The sequence below is a fragment of the Podospora pseudoanserina genome, chromosome 3 (genome assembly GCF_035222485.1).
Source record: "Podospora pseudoanserina strain CBS 124.78 chromosome 3, whole genome shotgun sequence".
NCBI lineage: Eukaryota > Fungi > Ascomycota > Sordariomycetes > Sordariales > Podosporaceae > Podospora > Podospora pseudoanserina.
The window spans coordinates 705,828-725,659 of NC_085922.1; the positions used below are offsets into that span (position 1 = coordinate 705,828).

At 51.0% G+C, this 19,832-nt stretch overlaps 7 protein-coding genes across 7 annotated transcripts; 4 read left to right on the forward strand and 3 right to left on the reverse strand.

Annotated features, from left to right (window-relative positions):
• Positions 1-20: 20 nt before the first annotated feature.
• Positions 21-1,774, forward strand: QC764_302050 (uncharacterized protein; the record flags this gene model as incomplete). The annotated part of the gene is made up of 2 exons (XM_062945327.1): positions 21-88; positions 148-1,774. 2 exons carry the CDS (start codon positions 21-23, stop codon positions 1,772-1,774), a joined length of 1,695 nt encoding a protein of 564 aa, XP_062801276.1.
• Positions 1,775-6,965: 5,191 nt separating this feature from the next.
• On the forward strand, positions 6,966-7,541 carry QC764_302080 (uncharacterized protein; the record flags this gene model as incomplete). The annotated part of the gene is made up of 1 exon (XM_062945328.1): positions 6,966-7,541. One exon carries the CDS (start codon positions 6,966-6,968, stop codon positions 7,539-7,541), a length of 576 nt encoding a protein of 191 aa, XP_062801277.1.
• Positions 7,542-7,978: 437 nt separating this feature from the next.
• Positions 7,979-9,834, reverse strand: QC764_302090 (uncharacterized protein). Its single transcript, XM_062945329.1, has 4 exons — positions 9,604-9,834; positions 8,574-9,413; positions 8,380-8,494; positions 7,979-8,315 (listed from the first exon to the last, which is right to left on the reverse strand). The coding sequence occupies exons 2-4, from the start codon at positions 8,674-8,676 to the stop codon at positions 8,114-8,116; spliced, it is 420 nt and encodes a 139-aa protein (XP_062801278.1). The 5' UTR covers positions 8,677-9,413; positions 9,604-9,834; the 3' UTR covers positions 7,979-8,113.
• A 695-nt stretch (positions 9,835-10,529) lies between these two features.
• QC764_302100 (uncharacterized protein) lies at positions 10,530-14,457 on the reverse strand (the record flags this gene model as incomplete). Its single annotated transcript, XM_062945330.1, has 2 exons — positions 13,464-14,457; positions 10,530-13,404 (listed from the first exon to the last, which is right to left on the reverse strand). Exons 1-2 carry the CDS (start codon positions 13,601-13,603, stop codon positions 10,530-10,532), a joined length of 3,015 nt encoding a protein of 1,004 aa, XP_062801279.1. The 5' UTR covers positions 13,604-14,457.
• A 287-nt stretch (positions 14,458-14,744) lies between these two features.
• Positions 14,745-16,622, reverse strand: QC764_302120 (uncharacterized protein; the record flags this gene model as incomplete). The annotated part of the gene is made up of 1 exon (XM_062945331.1): positions 14,745-16,622. One exon carries the CDS (start codon positions 16,620-16,622, stop codon positions 14,745-14,747), a length of 1,878 nt encoding a protein of 625 aa, XP_062801280.1.
• Positions 16,623-16,883: 261 nt separating this feature from the next.
• QC764_302130 (uncharacterized protein) lies at positions 16,884-18,175 on the forward strand (the record flags this gene model as incomplete). The annotated part of the gene is made up of 3 exons (XM_062945332.1): positions 16,884-17,603; positions 17,662-18,006; positions 18,074-18,175. The coding sequence occupies exons 1-3, from the start codon at positions 16,980-16,982 to the stop codon at positions 18,173-18,175; spliced, it is 1,071 nt and encodes a 356-aa protein (XP_062801281.1). The 5' UTR covers positions 16,884-16,979.
• Positions 18,176-18,625: 450 nt separating this feature from the next.
• QC764_302140 (uncharacterized protein) lies at positions 18,626-19,831 on the forward strand (the record flags this gene model as incomplete). Its single annotated transcript, XM_062945333.1, has 3 exons — positions 18,626-18,775; positions 18,963-19,303; positions 19,368-19,831. The coding sequence occupies 3 exons, from the start codon at positions 18,626-18,628 to the stop codon at positions 19,603-19,605; spliced, it is 729 nt and encodes a 242-aa protein (XP_062801282.1). The 3' UTR covers positions 19,606-19,831.
• Between the last annotated feature and the right edge of the window lies 1 nt (position 19,832).

Genomic DNA, 19,832 nt, shown 5'->3' on the forward strand with positions numbered 1-19,832 from the left:
CACTGAAGACTGTATCCATCATGGCTCAATCAAGGGAGTTAGCAGACCCATCAGCGGTGGTCAATCGCTATCGCGCGTTCGATAGATGGCAAGTAGCCGATCTCCCACCTTCCTTTTCGCGAAAATTCCTAACGAGAACCATCACAGGACCAAGGCTGGTAGTTCCACCCGCAAGGACGTCTTCCTCCACACCCACCAAATCATCAAAGAAATTCATCCCGACCACCATGTCACCAGAGCGAGACCAGGAGGCGAGATGGACCTGCTAGGCTATGCAGCCGCAGGTCACGCAACCGCCGTTCAGGACAACTACAACCCCTCCGGGACCAATGACGTGCCAGCCCACAACGTCCCCGGCTTCTACCTTGACGCTGTCCGCGCCTACAAAGCCAGCCCCAAGCCCTTTGACCGACCAGGAGGAACCCTGATTGACAAGATCTATTTCGGCCGCTGGCTCTACACCTGGCAAGACTTGACATTCATCCTCTACAAATGCGTCGTCCAAAACACCGACTGTGGCAACGATGCCATGCATTACCTCCTCGCTCCCAACGACGCAGACAAGGTAGATGAGCTTGGCCACCACCTCGACACCGACAGGCTTCTTCTCGCAGCAGGCGACTGGTCATGCACTCTCCACAACGAGATATACGTCTACGATAACGGCGACTGGATCAAGGACCCCCTTCTGTGGCAGAGCGTGCAGGGTGCCTCTTGGGACGATGTGATTCTAGAGTCAGCCATGAAAGACGCCTTGATGAGAGACGTTATTGGTTTCTTCGACACGAGAGATGTCTACCAAGACCTCGGGCTCATGTGGAAGAGGGGCATCATCCTTCACGGCCTTCCTGGCAACGGAAAGACCGCCTCCATCAAGGCGCTGATCAACTCCCTGGAGGCCAGAGGCAAAGAAGACGGCTCTAAGAGAATTCCAAGCCTGTACGTCAAAGCCTTTGACAGCTCCATGGGCGGAAAGTGGTCCATCCGGTACATTTTCGAGCACGCCAGGAAGATGGCCCCCTGCGTTCTCATATTTGAGGATTTGGACTCGTTGGTGTTGGATGAGTACAGGAGCTACTTCCTGAACGAGGTTGATGGACTCGAGTCCAACGAGGGCATCCTCATGATTGGAAGTACGAACCATTTGTCCAAACTCGATCCAGCAATTGCCAAGAGACCTAGCCGCTTCGACAGGAAGTACCACTTCAAGCTGCCCAACGAGGAGACGAGGAAGAGATATGCAGAGTACTGGAGGAAGAAGCTGGAGAGCAAGCCGATCGTGGCAGACAAGTTTGAGGAAGAAATTACCTATCTTGTCGCCCAGTTGACGGACGGATTCAGCTTCGCCTACATCAGGGAGTTGTTCGTGTCGTCGCTTCTGGCGCTTGTGCGCGGCTTCAATCCTGACGTTGTGGAGGAGGATCCCAAGGAAGACGATGCTGGTGATGAGAGCTCCTCGACCGCCGGTGACGGCGTAATTGTTGAGAAACCCGCAATCGTGGGAGAGGGCAATGCCGGGGTGGAAAATACCGAGGAGCAGGAGAAGACTGGCGAAAAGACTAAAAAGTCCAAGCCCAAGCGGGTGTTCCCTGTGCTGGATATTCCTGAGTATCTTCAGGACAACCTGCTGCTCAAGATCATCATATCCCAAGCAAAGATCCTTTTTGAGGAGATGGACCGTGACGATGATGAACAGAAAGAGAAGGAAGGGGACGGTGATGGCGCCATTCGGAGGATCCGAGTGAAGCGTGGTTTACCGGCGCCACGGATGTAACTGGTAAGTGGGACCACTGCTGCTAGCCCTCCTGATGATTCCGCTCCTGATGACACGGATCTCTTGAGGATGTAAAGAGCAATGGTGTTGTGAGCAATCAATCTGAATATACGCATGCTATCAGTCTGTCAAGTTAGAAAATGAGATACCTATATGCGAAAGTACAGCGTTCACTGTTTCATGCCCTCTTCCTCTGTGCCCCTGCCCCCCTGGGCACTCGAAACATATCCAATAAAAGCCCAATGCCGCCACAATATTGACCACAATGTACACCCACACAATGCCGAAATCCCTCCACCTGGTATTATAACTCATTTCAAACCTAGCCAAAAAAATCATCCGTTGTACCCAACGGACAATAGCCACACGGATCCAACGCATCACCGTTCAACACCCTTCCCCCAGCAGCCTGGGCAAACGGCCCCAGAAACCCACCACACGTCATGTTTTGCGGTGGCACCACATGCAACACTTCATAGTCCGCACAGACAACATCTGGCCCTGCGACAGCAGTCGATATGATGCCCCCGGTCAGATACGTCGCTGGCGAGACCTGGTACATAAACTTCCAGAACGCGGGCAAATCCCCTGGCAGCACGCCATTACCACAAAACAAGATGCAAAGCACCCACAACAGCGTCGTCAGCACTCCCGCTTCTTAAGGGAGATCAATCCACACAATCGTGAAGTGGGCAACGGTGCTCGTGAAGGAGAGATACTCCCATAGGAACAAAAACACCAAGAACCCCCTGATGGTCTGGTCATCGGGCGTGGAGTTGCGGACAAATCCAACGGGGTAGTACCAACAAAAGAATATGATGACTGCCATAAGTGTGTTCCAACCTAGTTCGATCAGGACATTGGCCGTCACAAAGGGTTGTCCAGTGGTAGACTTTGGAGAGTCGTTCGCGGGCTTCGTAGAGGTTGCGCTGGGGTATGAACATGGGCATAATCTGCTCTTTGTAGTGCATGAAGAGCACAAAGAAAATAAAGATGACCCAGAGTTGGTTCTGCAGGCCCTGGATTGAATTGTTGGAGGGATAGCTGAAGCCAAGGTACAGGGACTGTCAGGTGGTTGTCAGGGTTAATCCTCACAAACACGGTCAAGGAGTCTCACCGAAAGCGTGAACAAGGCAACCTTGGACCAAACGTACACTGGAGATCGCCGGAAATGCTTGATGATGCGGAGAGCGACCTCCCGGAATTGGGTTGAAAAGGAAGAGACAAATTCCTGATGCCGGCTTCCATGATCGTTGGTCTTGACCGCGCCAGCTTGGTCCGAGGCGAGAGATCGGAGTCGTGCAAGTTCCTGCTTGACACTTTGATACCCCGGAGAGGAGCGCCAGAAATGATGCCAGTCGATGGTAGAAGCATCCTCGTCGGATGGCTCGATGACCTGTAGCATCCACCCTGCGGGGTTCTCACCTTCTGCGATGGGTGGTGCCCCATTTTGTTCGAAGTATTCAATGATAGTCGACGCGTTTGGACCCAAGTCTGTGTTTCATCTAGGGGTGAACCTTTATCAAAGGGAAGGGCAGTGTAACCTACCGCCGAAGTACACCGTTCTCCCACCAGGGGCAAACAACAGGAGACGGTTAAACTAGTTGAAGAAGATAGCGGAAGGTTGGTGGATGGTGCAGAGCACAGCTTGCCCGTTGTTGGTGAGCTTTTTGATTAGCGTGGAGATCACCCAAGAGGTCTGTGAATCAAGCCCCGATGTGGGCTCGTCGAAGAATATCAGCAGCTGCGGCCGGGCTGCTAGTTCCACCCCGATTGTAAGACGTTTTCTTTGCTCGATGTTGAGGCCTTCGCCAGGCGCACCGATGATGGCATCCGCGAAATCTTGCATCTCTAGCATAGGTTGGATGACAAGGAAGTGGACCACATATGGATGTGGCCCAGGTGGGTTTGAACTACCCAAACCATCTACCCACATTAAACCCTCCACAGCCCTGGACCCCCGAGAGCCCCCTGATATCAATACACACTTTATATTCCACCCACAGAGACTAAAAATGAAGCTTTTCTTTTACTTCTTTTTGCTCCAGGTACCCACCAACGGCCAAATATACCGAGGAGGATATTAAAAATGCCCAGAAAGACATTGCCGCTAGTATAAGCCAGCGAAAAGCGTCCAACAAGCACGGGATTCTACGTTCCACTTGAAGCACCGCATTAATAGTACCTTACCAAGAAACCTTACCTATAAAAACTAATAGTAACTTTCTTACGGTGTGACGAACCCCTGTACAGAACCTCTGAAACAGATACGGGTTGAAGGTAACTTCTGACAATTGGTTCGGTGCAGCTAAACAGTGCACACTAAGATGTCTCAATGTAAACATAAGATACCGTGAATACAGTATGTTATTGCATACTGCGGAACTGTCTATCTACACTAGCCAGTTCCTCTGTATATATAGACCCTATGCCAAGCCTGGCACTGTCCTGGATCGATTAACTCGACCATCGATCCTATCGATACTGTCTCTTTTGGGAGTGACTCTTCTAGATCGATCCTCGATCCCAATAATCCTATTCTGATTAGTCCTTGCTCCTGTAATAATGATTGGTCCGTGGTACGTCCCGCGCTCCACTAAGTATTAAGCCGTAACACGACGCTCCCCTTCTTAGGCCGAAGTCCCGTCAGCCTAGTCTACTCTTTTACATTATTAATACTTATAAATTCTTTTCTTCTTCCCCCGTTCCTTATACTTTATTATATTTAACTATATAAGTAAGGCGCGACTCGGTATTAAACCTTTATACTCGAAAATAGCTGATCGTAACGAGTTAATTGTCTTTCTAATTAACTATAATTTACTTTCCTTACCTACTTTACGTACCAGCTAGTAACCATATAGCGACTTACTTTAATAGTACTTTATATATCTATATATAATATATTAGAATTAAAGTACCCTCCGATACTTTAGTTATCTGAGATAAAGTTATATCGTGTTAAAATAGGTGCTATTGAGGCCTGTAAATATAGGCTCAAATAGCTATCGGCGCAGTACACTGAGAGCGAAGAAGACTTTGACTGCAGCATTCGACAGTTGCCGTGGCACTGAAGGAAGGAGGATTATAGGGGCGGCGCCCTGTAATATATAGAAGAGAATCACTGTAACATAAGCTTGTGAGGCACTGATGAGTGTGGTGAACCAGTATATTGATTGAACCTTATAGACTAAAAAATACCACAGTGGATAGGGTGTGAGGCAGAGATCTTATAGGCCATCGGCCTCTTACTTGCTCTTCGAGGGTGACTCCGTTCCCGGGCCTGAACGCGCGTTTCCCGGGCCCGAACGCCCGCTAAGTGCGCTATCTAAATATAAGGTTAGGAGCCACGTTACAGGCCACGTTGCCGCTACCGTTTGACCACTGCAGGGCACCGGCCTTAGCGCTCGGCTTCCCGGGACCTCGGATTGCTTCCGGAGGCCGAGCCTCCGCTCCGGTAACCGCAGTCCCTAAACACTGCTGGTTCAAGCCATCGTTTTGCCTCTGAGGCCCTGTAATATACAGAGCTCAGATACACTGTAAAATCTACAAACAAAGCTGTATTTTAACATTTATTATAAACTTAATTTCGTCGAAATTATAAATATTATTATTTATAATACCGTATTTAGCCTTAGTATTCCGTACGAGCGTAAACTATTCGGTAATAACCTTTAAACCTTTATATTTAGCCCTTTAGTAATTATATTTACGCGTAAAACGTATACGGAATTGTAATTAACGTTTAATAAAGTTATATACTTAAAGCTTATTAATAAAAAACGCGTTACGTACACGTAGTAGTTAATTAGCTATATCTTCTATACTACGTAATGTTAATAGAAAAGCTTACGTATATAGTTTAATAACATAATAAATAATAGTATTCTCTTTAGATTAAATAAATTTCTTCGATTTGGGTATAGTATCGCGTTGTATAGGCCAGCTAGCGCGTTGGTTACGGAGCGTTAATTCTAGAATATTATAGAACCTCGTTACTACTTTAACGCTTAAACGCTTATTATTCTAAAGAGCTTTAAGGGCTAAGATTACCCTCGCTTCTTTTAAAGTAGGTAGCATATTGGGTTGTGGAGAAAAATAATGTTAAATATAAAGAGAACGCGTCGCAATAGTTAGTGCGCGACTCACTTATAATGTACGTTATTAATTATAATAATATTCATTTTGAATTATAAAATAAAGTGAAATTTTGGAAAGTTAATTATTGTAATTTATAAAAGTTACTTTTACAGTAGTATAATTATTAAAGGAATTTATTAATAACAAATGAAAATTTAAAGTGCGTTCTCTAGTATGCTGTGATTGGAGTTGTCACGGCGGTGATCATAGTGCTAGTTTGCTTGGGTGCAGGTGCCTGTGCCCCACTTTTCGAATCTGGCTAGTGGGGTTGCTCCAAGGTGGTTGTTTATTTCTGGCTGCAGGCTACAGGCTGGTATTACTCTTCTCTTTGACCTTTTTAGATCAAAATCCTACGAATACAGCTATCACTCACTGGTGCCTTTGCCCTGCGTGATACGCTGCCCTCTTAGGGGTGATGGTAATGGCGAGGAGTATGATTCCCTTAATATGGAGTTTGTTTTATCAAACTTTAGGAAGATCGGCCCAAGCGAACAAGCGGTTCAGTTGTTAGGCGGGCAAATTACTGTGTGGCCTGAGTCGTCATAACCCCTGTGGGGGGCGCACCCCTGAATGACCCCTGAATTTATGCGTAGGTACATTAAACCGTGATGCCTTGACTTTGACACAGCACTGGTATCGCAACACAGCTAGAAATGAAAATTATCGTTCCCGTTCGTATCGTGGCAGAGTCGATGTCATTGAAGAAGTGGATTGGCTGAATCCTCTTTGTGGAGTCATTGACTCCAGTCTATGACGACAGCTAACATTCGTCATGGCATCATCACGGCCCATGCCAACCAACAGAAAGCCACCACAGAATTAACTATACACAAAAGGCCAAATGGGTCAACCAGTTAGAAATGGACTATTTCATCGCCCAAGACGAACGCTCCCGTCAAGAACGGAAGGAAGAAGACACCGAAGAAACACAAAAGACCATCACCACCGCCAACAACACCACGCCTCAAGATGTCAAAGACAATGCCCACTCTGGAACTCAATCCTCACAAACGGATTCCCTTTCTCAAGATCAAAACACACCACCCCGATCATGAGCCACAGCTCCCCATTAGCGAGACAAAGTCTCACCCCACCCGTCCATCAGCCTCCGACCTACCAGACCCCCATCAAACAACACCGGCAGCATCTACTTCATCGGCACCGCCACCACCATCCTCGCCTGGCACGGTGCCCGCATCCTAACCGATCCCAACTTCCTCCACGCCGGCGACCACGTCCACCTCGGCCCAGGCGTCACCTCGGAACGTCTCACCAATCCCGCAGTAGGCATCAACGCCCTCCCACCCCTAGATTGCATCCTCCTATCCCACTACCACGAAGACCACTTCGACCGCCTAGTCGAAGACTCCCTCAGCCGCCAATTCCCCATCATCTCCACCCCCCACGCCAAATCCTGCCTCACTTCCCCTTCCAAACCAGAGCCCTTCCAGAACGTCACTGCCCTGGACTTTTTCGACTCCCTGATCATGCCCATCGTTCAGCCCACCTCCACCAACAGCAACGGCAAACCCCCTCAAATCAAAGTAACAGCCATGCCAGGGAAACACGTCCCCCCCGGCCCCCTCGCCGTCGCCAACGACCTCCTAGGCGCTGTCCCACCCACTAACGGCTGGCTTCTAGAACTGGGATACACCACCTCATCCGAAACAGCACAAAACACCCAAGTAGGCTACAGGATCTACATCTCGGGTGACACCCTCCTCATCGACGAGCTGAAGCAGATCCCACAATGGCTTCACGGAGGAAAGATCGACCTGATGCTTGTCCACCTTGGCGGGACGACGATCCCGGGTGCAAAGATGCCGCTCTTGATGGTGACAATGGATGGGGTGCAAGGGGTGAAACTCATGAAGATGATGAATCCCGACATCACCATCCCAATTCACTACGATGACTATGACGTGATGGTGTCGGGGCTGGATGACTTCAAAAAGGAGGTCAACGGCGCAGGGTTGCAGGACAAAGTCGTGTATCTGGATAGGGGGGAGGAGTATCAGTTTCAGGTCAGGGGGCTATAGCTGAAAAGAAACAAAAAAACTGTTGATGGTCAAAGTCAATGTTCGTATTTGCTAGCAATAAAGACGATGGTATCATAACACTCCCTCCCAAACTACAACTAATCGCACAAGCATTCTGTCTCTCCTTTGGCCATGGCGCTGTTGTGTCTATTCAGGGAGCTCAAGCCCTCATGGGGGCCTGTCCCTGATAGCCCATCTTGTCCGGCACACCTCCCTGCATCGCGTCCCTGCGTTTCTCCACCTCCTTGTGCGACTGGATCACACCGCAGCAAGGGCAGCAGCAGGCGACAAGACAGTCGGTGCACCCGCTTCCCTCGATTCTATGCTTGGATCGGACCTCTCCACGCTGAAGGCATTCGAGACTGTGTTGCACAACAAGTCAGTACAGGTGCTATTGGAGAAAGCCATGAGGAAGAGGTTACTAACATCCATCCCCAGCCGCCACAAAAGTTCAAGCCGCACCAGGCACATCCCCACATGCCACATCCGCTAGGTGAAGGGTTCGAGGGGTTCTCGAGAAGCTCATGGGTCTTGTTCACCACTGTCCACCTATATGGTTAGCCACTAATCGATACACACCAAGCCATGGGTGGGAGAGTTGAATGAATGGCAAGACTCACGAATACAAGGGCAGCAGCACCCCATCCAGAAGTGCCCACCAGAGCAACATCCACAGAGGCCATCTTGCCACTCTCCTTCCTTGATGGTGGGTTGGTGAGACATGATGTGTTCGATATCAGCTCCGGTGGGCAACGTTACGTAGAGATGTCATGTACGGGATAAGTACGAGAGGTAATCGGGTAGCAACGGTGACGACGGTGTTCTTTGCATCAACCAACAGGATCCGAGACAAGAAAAGAACCTCAATTCCAGTTCTCCTGGGGAAAAAGGGGGGAACTCGGTTCATTTTAAACCATCAGCCCTGGGGATCGGTCTCTGTCGTTACACAGCAGCAGCTGCTGCTGCACCCTTGACTGCGCCATGTGTGAGGATCACACTTCGGACTGAGAGTTATTAGGTAGGAGGGGACAAAGAGGAACCCCGGCTTGCGGCTGATGAATGGGACCTGTGCTGTGACGGTCAGAAGGGAAACGATGTGTCGTTAGTTGACGGCTTGGGCTGTAATGTTGGCCTTGGCCGCGGCTCGTGATCATGTATGTCTAACTGTTTTGGAAAATGCGGTGGGAGACAACAGAGAAGGTCGCAGCCAAAGGCCTGCTGCCTCTTCGCATTGTTTTCTCATTTTAACGTCGAACCGCAAAGGTCTGCCAAGAGCTGGGGAAACGGCAGTGGCTTTTGATTGTCTGGGAAGCTCGGTCTTGTGAAGGGGCGTTGGTGGGCTGGAGCCTTGCGACTCGGACTCGTAGAGGTGTTGGATCATCGGAGGATGGAACTCTGGTCAGGTATCGTGGCAAGCCAGCGACTCCTTGTCTTACTGAACACCTTCATTTTAAGTTTCTCTGTATCCAAGAACTGTCAGCTTACGAGTCAGCTAAGAACTTTCTTCACCTCGATTCTTCATTCTAGGAATGTTTCCTCAACGAGGCTCGCAGCAGCTGATGAGATGGTGGGGCTTGGCTCTGGAACCATTGAGACCACCCACACAACGCCCCCACAACTGACAGCAGATCATGCAGGGTCCCGTCGTACCTGATGGTTTGGGACCTCCCAACTGTGACCGAAAACAAACTGAACAGTTATTCCGTCGTAGAAAAAATCAGACTCGAAAGGGATTGAGGTAGGTAGTCAATACCTACTGACCTAAGGAGGTGTCGGGGTCCTTTTTCATTGACAAAACACCCAAGAGCACCTTGCGGGGGAAGCAGATCACTGCATTCCCCCCCCCACCGGTAGGGCTGCTAGGGCACGGCCCAACCGCTGTGCCGGAAATAGCCCCCGTTCCCCCCACTGTGCCACTCATTACTTAACGAGGCTCGGATGAATATCAATGCCCGCTCCTCCATGAATGACATGATTGAGCCGCCAGCCTACCGCTGATGACCTCCGAAACGGATCTATATCTTCCAGTCGGCCGAACCACAGTTCCTCGAGCGATATACCTGGAAATATCTTCTTGGCGTAACCAAGAGATGAAGCTCTCGATACGAAGGCCTGTTGTCAGGGTCACCAAGTGGGTGAGGGTAACATGCGGTGGTATTCGCCGTGGTGTCACCTCAAGGCCGCCCTCAGCCGCACCCCGGAGAGGTGACACAAAGTTCTGACCTCTTGTCAATCTGAAACCATGCTTTGTTGATTGCAATGTGCCATAATCTATCTGCTCACCACCACCATTACTTTTATTGACCTCGAAATATCACCACATGCGTTTCTGGGAGCCCCCGATGTAGTCATGAAGTGAGACCCTACACAATTACGAAGCCCCAGAACAGATATGCCCATGTATGGTTCAAGATCTCGTCACGACTGGTCACTGCAGGCGCATGTCAGGTCTGATACAGTATATACGTTCGGATTGCTGCACTGTCTACCTCCATTGTCCCCTCATTACACACAAATTTACATCCATGCAGATCTTCTTTACAGTACCCATCCCCATCCCGTCTTCACTATGCCAACTAGTGATCAGCCTGCGATTTACCCAGATTCCCAACAAGGCAGGCCAACAAGGCCAAACCCCCACCACCACCAGGTTGTGAGCTCATCTCATTCTTTATAACAAACCCCTCCTCCACGGTGCACTCTCTTTTCTCAACACAGCTCTTTCCCTGCCCACACTCCTTCATCATGACATGGTCGTTCTGATCGACAGAGTTCTCCTTCTCAGTAGACACCTCCCCCTCAATCTGCTTCTCCACAATGCACTCCTTCTCCTGAACAATATCCTTCCTCTGAACATACTTCTCCAATACCTCGTTCTCGGGAGAAAACTCCTTCTTTTCACTATCGCCATCCGCATCGCGACACATCAGCCAGTCATATGCCTCTTGGTTGATCTTCCGAGTGGTGGATCTGCGGTAAAACTCCTCGTTTCTCTTGTTCTGAGCGGCCAAGGCCTCGGTAGCCTTGCGGCGCAACAGAGCCGACTGATCGATCTCGTCCAGGTCGTCATACGCCATCGTGGGCCAGTCGTCAGACAACGGGGTAGACCAATCCTCATTGTCGGGGATTTCGGCATGCAGCCAAACAACCTGTCCATTCCCGCTGCAAAGATCGTTCCCATCCCCATTCTCACTGGTAGCGGATGATGAGCGGTTCATGCAGGCAGCGTACATCCGGCGAAGATGCTCACTTCGGTGCTTGAAATGCTCGGAATACGGCATATCTCCAGACATCAGGATTATCTCCCCTAAACGCGCTCTGGTTAGAGCCACGCACAACCTATTAGGGTCGTCAAGAAAATCAGTAGATCTCTCCTTCGAGAGATCCAAAAACACAAAGTCAGCCTCGTGGCCTTGCGAGACATCGACTGTACGAGCTTCCACCCGCTTCTGGGCCCATTGAGGGAGTGTCCTGAGCTCCTTCTTATACCGCTGGAAGGCAGCTCTGTATGGCGATATTATGAGGACGGTGCCGGGCTCCACCCTGTCCGGCTTGCGAAAATGTTGATCAGCCAGCAACTCCTTGACACGAGTCATCACCCAAGCCGCGTGGCTGGGATTCCAGCATGATGTTCCCTCCGTCATTTCTCCGACAGATCCTTTCAGATGAACAATGAGTCTCGGTACTCCGCACGGCTTATTGCCAATGAGCCGGCTCAGATAGTTGCGGACATGAACGAGCGGGCGGTTTTCCGTTTTTGTTGTTCCCGAGACCATGCGTCCGTTGTACCAAAGACCGGATGCCAACCGATGAAGGCTGCCATAGGCACGGTGATTGATCAAGAGTTCATGACGAATCACCCCGGCCCTGGCCGCGCGTTCCATCATCGAAATTTGCATTTGTCGCGCGTAGGGATTCTGAGAACCGGAGCCCGCAGAACCGACATAAGGTACAGTTTGCCGATGATCGCCGCAAAATATCCAGGCGACCGGGTTGAAGTTTGCAATTGCTACCAAGTTGCACAGCTCTCGGGCATGAGGCGACTCATCAAAGAACACCAAGTCGGGCTTGAACATGCCTTTAAAATGATTAGACGCAGCCACAGGGGTTGTCGCAATAAAGTCGGCGTCGGCTAGGGTGTCTCGGTACAGATCGTATACTAGATTGCGAAAACGGAGGGGGACCACGAGGCATTCCTCCTCACCGAACAACTCTTCTTCCATGTACTTCTTGATCAGCTCATACTCCGTATCCTTGTGTGCTTCATAACGCTCCCAAGCCGCTTCGTCGAGACTCTGGGCTCTGCAACTGGTCTCGGAGTTTTGCCCAGTGGTCATCTCTTTGACAGTCGCAAGGAATTGGTTGGTGAAGTCGGCATTGGCAATTCCGCCCGCCGCGGCGTCCTCCGCTTGGTTCAGCTTAGAGCTCCGGTTCACCTCAAAACCCCAACCCTTCATCCGAATGATCGACTTCTTCATGCCCAGATCTTGGTACAGGCGGACCATTCGGTTCGCAACATCGTCGACAGGACTGTTCATATCGACGATGAACAAAACCTTTGCCGACTCATCCGGACGCTTCCCATATCGTACCATGGGCTCAGACTGAGCCATGGCGATAGTGAACAGATTGAAGTGCGTCTTACCCGCACCAGGCCCCCCTGGGAGAACACAAATACCGCATGGTAGATGGTCAAAGCCGTGAAGATAAGCCTCCTTCTGCTGTTGGTTTAGCATCTGAAACCTCTTGCCGAGGGGCGTCTCAAACCAGCCAGGCCGGTCAAGAGCCTTCTTCATGTGTGGCAGTTTATCGTGAAGGTTGACACGGAAAGCAGGGTTTGTCAAGGTGACAAAGTAGTTGAATGCGTCCAGTTGTCGATCCGTCGCGTTCTGGTAACGACCGTGGAGAGACTCTAACGCTCCAATTTCAGAATCTTTGGTTGATTCCGAGGCGAAAAGATGGAAATTGACCTTGACAACGTTGGTTGGGTTCAGCTGAGAGGCCAGATCAATTTGGTCTGCGACAATCTTGTGATCGTGAGAATCGCGACGCAAACCAGAAGAGTTCCCAACCGAGGAGGCGATGGGTGAAATGGTTGATGATGAGGAGGCTGCTGGGGAGAGACGCTTGGGGCTAGTGGCCGCCGGACTGGAAGATGACCCAGTAGAGTCGATAATGGGTTTGTCCAAGACCTCATGATGCTGTGCAGTCGGAACGGTTACTTTGTATGCGGGAAGCTTTGCCAGCGGCGAGCTGCTCGATCCCAGAATGGCAACTGGATTTTCAATGCGAGCAACATCCCAGTATCCGCTGAAACTACCATCCGCAAAGGCGATTCTCACTTTGCCACCTCCACCTTTGGACGGCATCTTGCTTTCGCCGTTGGAGCCTGGCTGAACGAGAAGGAGGTATTCGCTGCGCTTTATGGTTTGCCGAATACGAGTAATGAGCCTGTTAAAAGGCCATGTTAGTACTTGATAGAGCAGGGGACTTGAATGAAGACAACATACCAAGCATCGAACTTGAGGTCCTGCCCATTGATCTCATCGATCAACCGCGCATCTTGAAGGAACTCATGCTCCGTTCCAGCCTTGTGGATGCGCGCAAATTCGGCGACAGAGCTGAAACTGTAAATGGGAGAGGACTCCATGATGGTCAACTGATGCTGTATAGGTGTTGTGTTAGTGACTCAGGTCGCGTGCTTGGAATTTGCGAAATAGGGAGCCTTCTGAGAGTCCGACAACAGTGGAAGGGAAGCCGCGGGGGTGGTGGGGGAGAATGTCGTGGTTGTGCCTTCCAAAATGGATGACGGGGGTTGCGGTGGGTGAGATATGCGAAGCCCAATGGAAACCCAAGAGACTGAATCGCAAAAAGAGGCGATTGGAAAGAAGCAACCGATGCGGTGAAAAAACAACAAGAGACTGGCTCCTTTGGTGCTTGGGACAAAAGAAGAGAGAGGAGGAAGAAGGGAAGAGATTCCCACGCAGCCTGCCTTCATGGCAGAGAAGGAAAAAAGACTGCTCCGCCAGAGGTTGTGGGGCAAGTCTATCAGTCTATTCACTTCCTCATTCACCCGCCATCACAATAGGTGATCTCCTATTGTTCTCTTGCTCTTGATGTGCTCATTGGCCATTTTAGAGGACGGCTGGGACGACTGTGCTCCGGAAGTGAACGAGGGTGCTCCGCGTGTGGGTGAACGTGCCTCGTAAGTGGTGAATGAGGTCGGCGCAAGTGGGTGGATGTGGTCGGCGTGAGGGCAGGTTGCTCAATGCGGCTGGAAGCAAGTTGATCAGTCGTGCTCGGCGGCAGAGAAAATTCTTCAGTGGTTGGAAGCCAACCAAATTGCTCATCTTGACCAAAAGGTCAGACAAGATGTCGATGCCCAAGGTTTGGCAGAGCAACGGGGTATTCAGGTGGAATCATGATGCTTTGTTGGGAGGAAGACAGAAGTAGATGGAAAGAAGCAGGTGGAAAGTGCCAGTATATTTAGGTGAAGTCGGTTCTGTACAGATTGATTTTGGCAACCGCAGCAGACAAGGAAGGTGCCAGTTCATCAGTCTGGGTGCTACAAAGGTTGAAATGCCAAAAGAAAAAACCAAGGGTATATTGCTAAATATCGAAAACACACTAACTATTGCTATCTTGCTGGGTGATCCCAGCAGACTCCCCTGTCTCGGCCACTTCCATTGTCCTAGCCAACTTCCAAATAATCCATCTGTGTGTAAACTTTGAACTTTGAACCCCCATTATCATGAACTCTTGCCTGTCATCATGTGCCATCACGATCATCATCAATCCACCAATGCAGGCTGTTCGGACCTCCCTGCTTGACCCCCCTTCTCACGTCGATAGTAGTGGATATGCTGCTCGTCATGCTGATTGCCTCGGCGACGCTTGCGAAGGATGGCCGCAACAAACGCCCCGATCACACTGAGTAGCGTCAACACCAGAGAATACAACCCAATCAAGAAGCCAAGGATCTCCGAAGTCTCGCGAAGAGGCGGCCGAGCAAAATCCAACGGCATGTTGTTGTTGGGGCCTTGCCTGTTGATGGTCAGCTCGGCACAGACGATCGTGACCAACAACAGCACAGCTAGCAAAACGGCCCAGGGGATATTCCACAGGGTGAACTGAATTGGCGAGGTTGTTCTGCTTTGGTATCGATGTCTGATTGTTCGGGACTGAGTCTGGTGAATGCAGGAAAGGATCTCCTGCGTGTGTCGACCACGAGCTTTGCAAGAGTAGCCTGGTGAGCTCCGGACATCATAGACGTACTCTCCTTGACCTGACTCGACTGACTTCTTGCCCTTCCTCTTCCTCTCCTTCTGGCGTAGACCAAGTGCAGCGGGGCCAAAAAAGCTGACAAACAAGATAAATAGGGCAACGGCCGTGGTGATGACAGCGACGATGCAAACTCCGACGGTCCAGACCCGAAGAAAGGTGGCAAATCCTGCATCTGCGAAAGGCTTCTTCGGCGCCAGGACAAAGTAAACGGTTGGAACATTGTCACAGGTGCCACCTTGCTTGTTACCATTGCGGAGAAGTGGCCAGTTTAGTGCCGCCGTCCCAAACATGTACATCGACCAGATCAAGAGCCCGATGGCAGCCGTCAGCTGGTCTTTGTAACTGGTTGTCAGCAAGAAATGCCGGAAGGCATTCTTGGGTCGTCGTGCTCGGCGCTTGATGACGAGTTCTTCAGACGCAATGAGGGCAACCTCATGCTCAGCGGCTCGGGCTTCGGCCACGGAGTGGTTGGAATGGACCAATGCCGCAACGTAGAGATCCCGGAGCTTGTCAATATCGGCGCGGGTGGGAGCGGCTGCAATTTCCTCGATCAGCTCAGTGTTGTAGACTGTTGTCACGGCCCCACCGTCGGTGTTGTTCCCCAGCTGAGAGCCGTCCTCGGCCGGGACCTCGATCTGCTCATGCCAGTGGGAGACGTAGTGCTGTACCGCATGAACAAGGGCTTCTTGAGCAGCGTCATGATCTGCGTCTGCTTCCTCCGCCGCCGCATGTAGAGCAAATGCTTTCAAAACATCAGAATAGGCTCGTGCTCGTGCAACATCCAGCTCTGTCACTGCTGACTGTCGACAACGCTGAAGACGCTCTCGATATTCTGTGTCGGTCTTGGCTCCCCTCCTCCCATCAACCACCAATGCCTGTCGGAAGAGAACAGTGAAGACGAAATAGACTGGATACCAGAGTACGAGCTGGATCAAGATGGCGTAGTCAATGATAATCAAATTGTAGTCCACAACGTTGAGGAACATGGACAAAAAGAGGGACAGGGCCAGAATACCCCATGCGCCGTGCCAGAAACGGAATTGCTTGTCAACGCCAAACAGGACGGCAACAATGGCAGCGATATAAAGCAGGTAGAATCCAACACGAATTCCCGTGCCGATGAGCATCTGATCACCAAAGATATGACATGGTTGAAAAGAGGTCACCGCACTCAGCTCGTCGGTCCCCACGAAGCCGGTGCTGGTGATGCCCACGAAGTAGCCCATCGAGTGCAAGTGAGTGGTGATGTTGCTGTGGTGCCAGGATGTGTTGATGATAGAGGATGGAGTTTGCCTTCCAGGGAAACCCACAGGGAAATGGACGAGGGGCTCTTGAGAGGGGACATGCTCGATCTCATGAAGGCTGCCGACTGGCCTGATAGTCATTCACCAACCCGGGGGTCGACACACGCATGTGCGACATCTGCAGCCCAATACGACCCCGGCTCCGAGATGGGTGAGGTGGGCTTGCTGTGACGAAGCTGAAGGGCAGACGGCCCCGGCCCATGATGGCGGCGCAAGCGGCAGGCGTGAGAGCCGTGATTGGGCAGTCCAGGTTGTAGATGCAGCCCCGCGAGGTTGGGCCAATTGAAGACTTGGCACTCCCTCTCGCCCGATCGGCATTGGGCAGTGTGCCCAACCTCATCCCTTCTGCAGCCACGAACAACACCACACCGCCTTGGACAACTCAGACCCACGACGACTCCAATCAGGAGCTGCCCCTCGTTGGCGGGCTGCAGTCGCATGCAGCGGGGTTCAATATTCGGGGCTTCAACTTCTAGCCCATCAGATGACGCCACGGACTTTTTGACCAAAAGAAAACCTGATGGTTCCTGCCAGGGTCACATCTTGGTTCCCAAAGAACTCTTAGCTCCCATGCTTTATGATGTCGGCGTCTTGTTCCTGAGCAAGCGTGACTCGGATAAGAATGAGGCTCGCTGCCTCTCCTCTCTTGGCAGTGCTTTCGAAATCTGTACCTCCAACATCATTTTGAAAATGTCGACAAAAAGTGTCCTTTTTGCAGGCCTCCAGCTCTTGGTGGTGGTCTGCTCTGCGCAGAAGAACGAGTTCTTCCGGTGGAACACACCGAGGGCAGCTGGCCTGGAAGGACCATCCCTCGATCGTCGTCAGACAACTCCTCCTGGCTATCATCCCGAGTTTGGCTCATGCGGTAGCGGTACAACTTGCGAAAATGCCTGCGGTGCAAACTGGCTGTCGTGCAGGGCGTCGACGGAGCTGTCGTTGTTCTGCTACAACCAAGTGGATCTAGGTCAAAGCTGTTGTGAGAATGGCTCAGGGCGTGCCTGTGACCGTGGATACTATTGCGCATGGAAAGAACTCGGCGGAAGAGTATGGTGCTGCGAAGATGTGAGCTAGCCACTGTTTGTTGGAGATTTCCGAAAGATTGTCTGACACCTGTTACCAGGGCCAAAGTCTGGAAGAATGCGGTGTGGGCGGAGGGACCACGTCTGCACCCCCTTCATCCTCCACGGCAACCACCTCGGCGGGCCCAAGCGGCTCAACAGACACCACAACCACACCAACGGACACAGAGAGCGACTTTCCTACCGCAACAGACAGTCAGTGTGTCCCCTCCACCGTCACCTCATGGGGAACAACCACCGTGGTCTCAACCTTTGAAGTGACCGTCACTGTTGGGACTGGCGAGTGCAACACGGCATCAACTGTGACTTCCCCCCCAGGCAGCTCATCCTGGACCGACACCACGATAACGAAGCCACCAACATCCCAAACAACTCACAGACCTACGGTATGTATACGTATCAATGCCCTGGTTTGATGCCTTGCCATTCATTCGCTGACTGCTTGGGACTTAGAACTCAACGACGACCTCGCCTATCGTCACCGCAGGCAGCAGTGATTTGAGAGTCAATCTTGGCTCATTGGCACTTTTTGTGCTCGGAGTGATGCTGTACTAAAGTTGAATATGAAAGCTACCTGTGTGGGTGCGTGAATATGATTGCAAATGTGTGAATTGACGACATGACGATTGGCTGGCAGCTGAGGTTTATGGTCAGGTTGGATCCTTAGTTGATACCCGGGGGTTTATGGTTAGCTAATACATAATTTTTCTTTACTCTCCTTTCCTTTCTGCCGCTTATACTTGCTTCTGCTTGGCCTGACGGGTGTTGGGCTATCTGTACCCTGCGATCTCAAACCCGAACGGCCCCTTTGCATCACGGACATTTCGTGCGACCAGTTTGATCATCCCGCATTTTGAATCGGCTAAGAGACGGGAGAGCTTTTGAATGCCCACCATGGATGGATTGCACCTTTCCGCAGTATGTATAAGATGTTCACGCAACTGCGCATCGATGCCAACAAACTTTCTCGGTCCACCAGGCCATTGCATCATTGATTAGTTCAACATGCACAAACACGGAATTCCTCTTCTCTTCGCTTCGCTGGTTACCTCCGTTTCTGCCCAGAGCTGCCGTCTTCAGTTTGATGGCCGCGTTTCGCCAAGCTTCGGTGTCGCTGGTTTCGACACTCCAAATAACATTTTCAGCGAGACCAATGTGCTCGGAGCTGGGCTCAGCTTCAGCCAGCTCATCTAGCTGCCCGCCATCTCTGCTTCTCTGGTGCGTTCATCCATCCCGAATCTGCTCCTTATGCGTGCGAAAGATACCAACCAGGAAGCAGTTCGACATTGAGACTATTCCCATAGAAGTGACCATCAGCGACGCGTCCATCTTCAACGGCTAGACTGGTTTCCGTCGCGCTGAGCTCCTTCCTGCCAGCAACTCTGGCATCGACGGCAGCACCACAGGCATCAAGACCCTCCATTTCAGCATAGGCAAGGACGCACAACGCCCGCTGAATCTGTCTCACGAATATCAGCTGGTGTTTCTTGAAAGCAACGATTTTAGCACCAATCAATTCGTCTTGAAAACGGGCAGCATTCTGGGCGGTGACACAGCTGTCGACCCTGATACCCTACAGTTATTTGGAAATGTCAACCAAACCCCATCAAAACTTCTCTTCAGCGTCCCATTTCTGGACGGCGTTTTCCACAACTTTGCTGTTACACTAGACTTTGACGCCCTGTGGGTCTCGCTCTACTATCTAGTCACAAGTCTTTGAGCTTATAACTGACGGACAGAACAACAGCACTACCCAGGTCTTTTTTTCAGCCGGCGGGGATCCCCTCGAGGCCGTGACCCAGGTCATCTCCAACGACGTCAGCGGGCAAGGACAGTTCCACTTTGGCTTGCTCAAAAAGCCGACTGATGCGGTTGGCGATATTACAAGAAACGGGTTTCAAGAAGACGGTATCGACGAGGGCATCATCTTTGGCGGCATCTTCCAAGAGGACAGCTCGGCGGGTTGCGTCAGCTTGCGGCCGTGATCACCACTCCCTTCTCCGCGGAGTTTTTCAGCCATTTGCAAAACGTCATTCATAACCCCCAAGTGCCTTTCTAGACAATTTTTGCACTCCTTTTAGGGGCCTCAAGAGATATTCAACAGTTGGTTATTTCATTTTGGCTTTTCAGAACGCATTAGTGGCTCCGAGAGCGCCGTTTTTGTTATCCAGTATGATTGGGGTATCTCTAAATCAAAATTGTCGCTAATTAT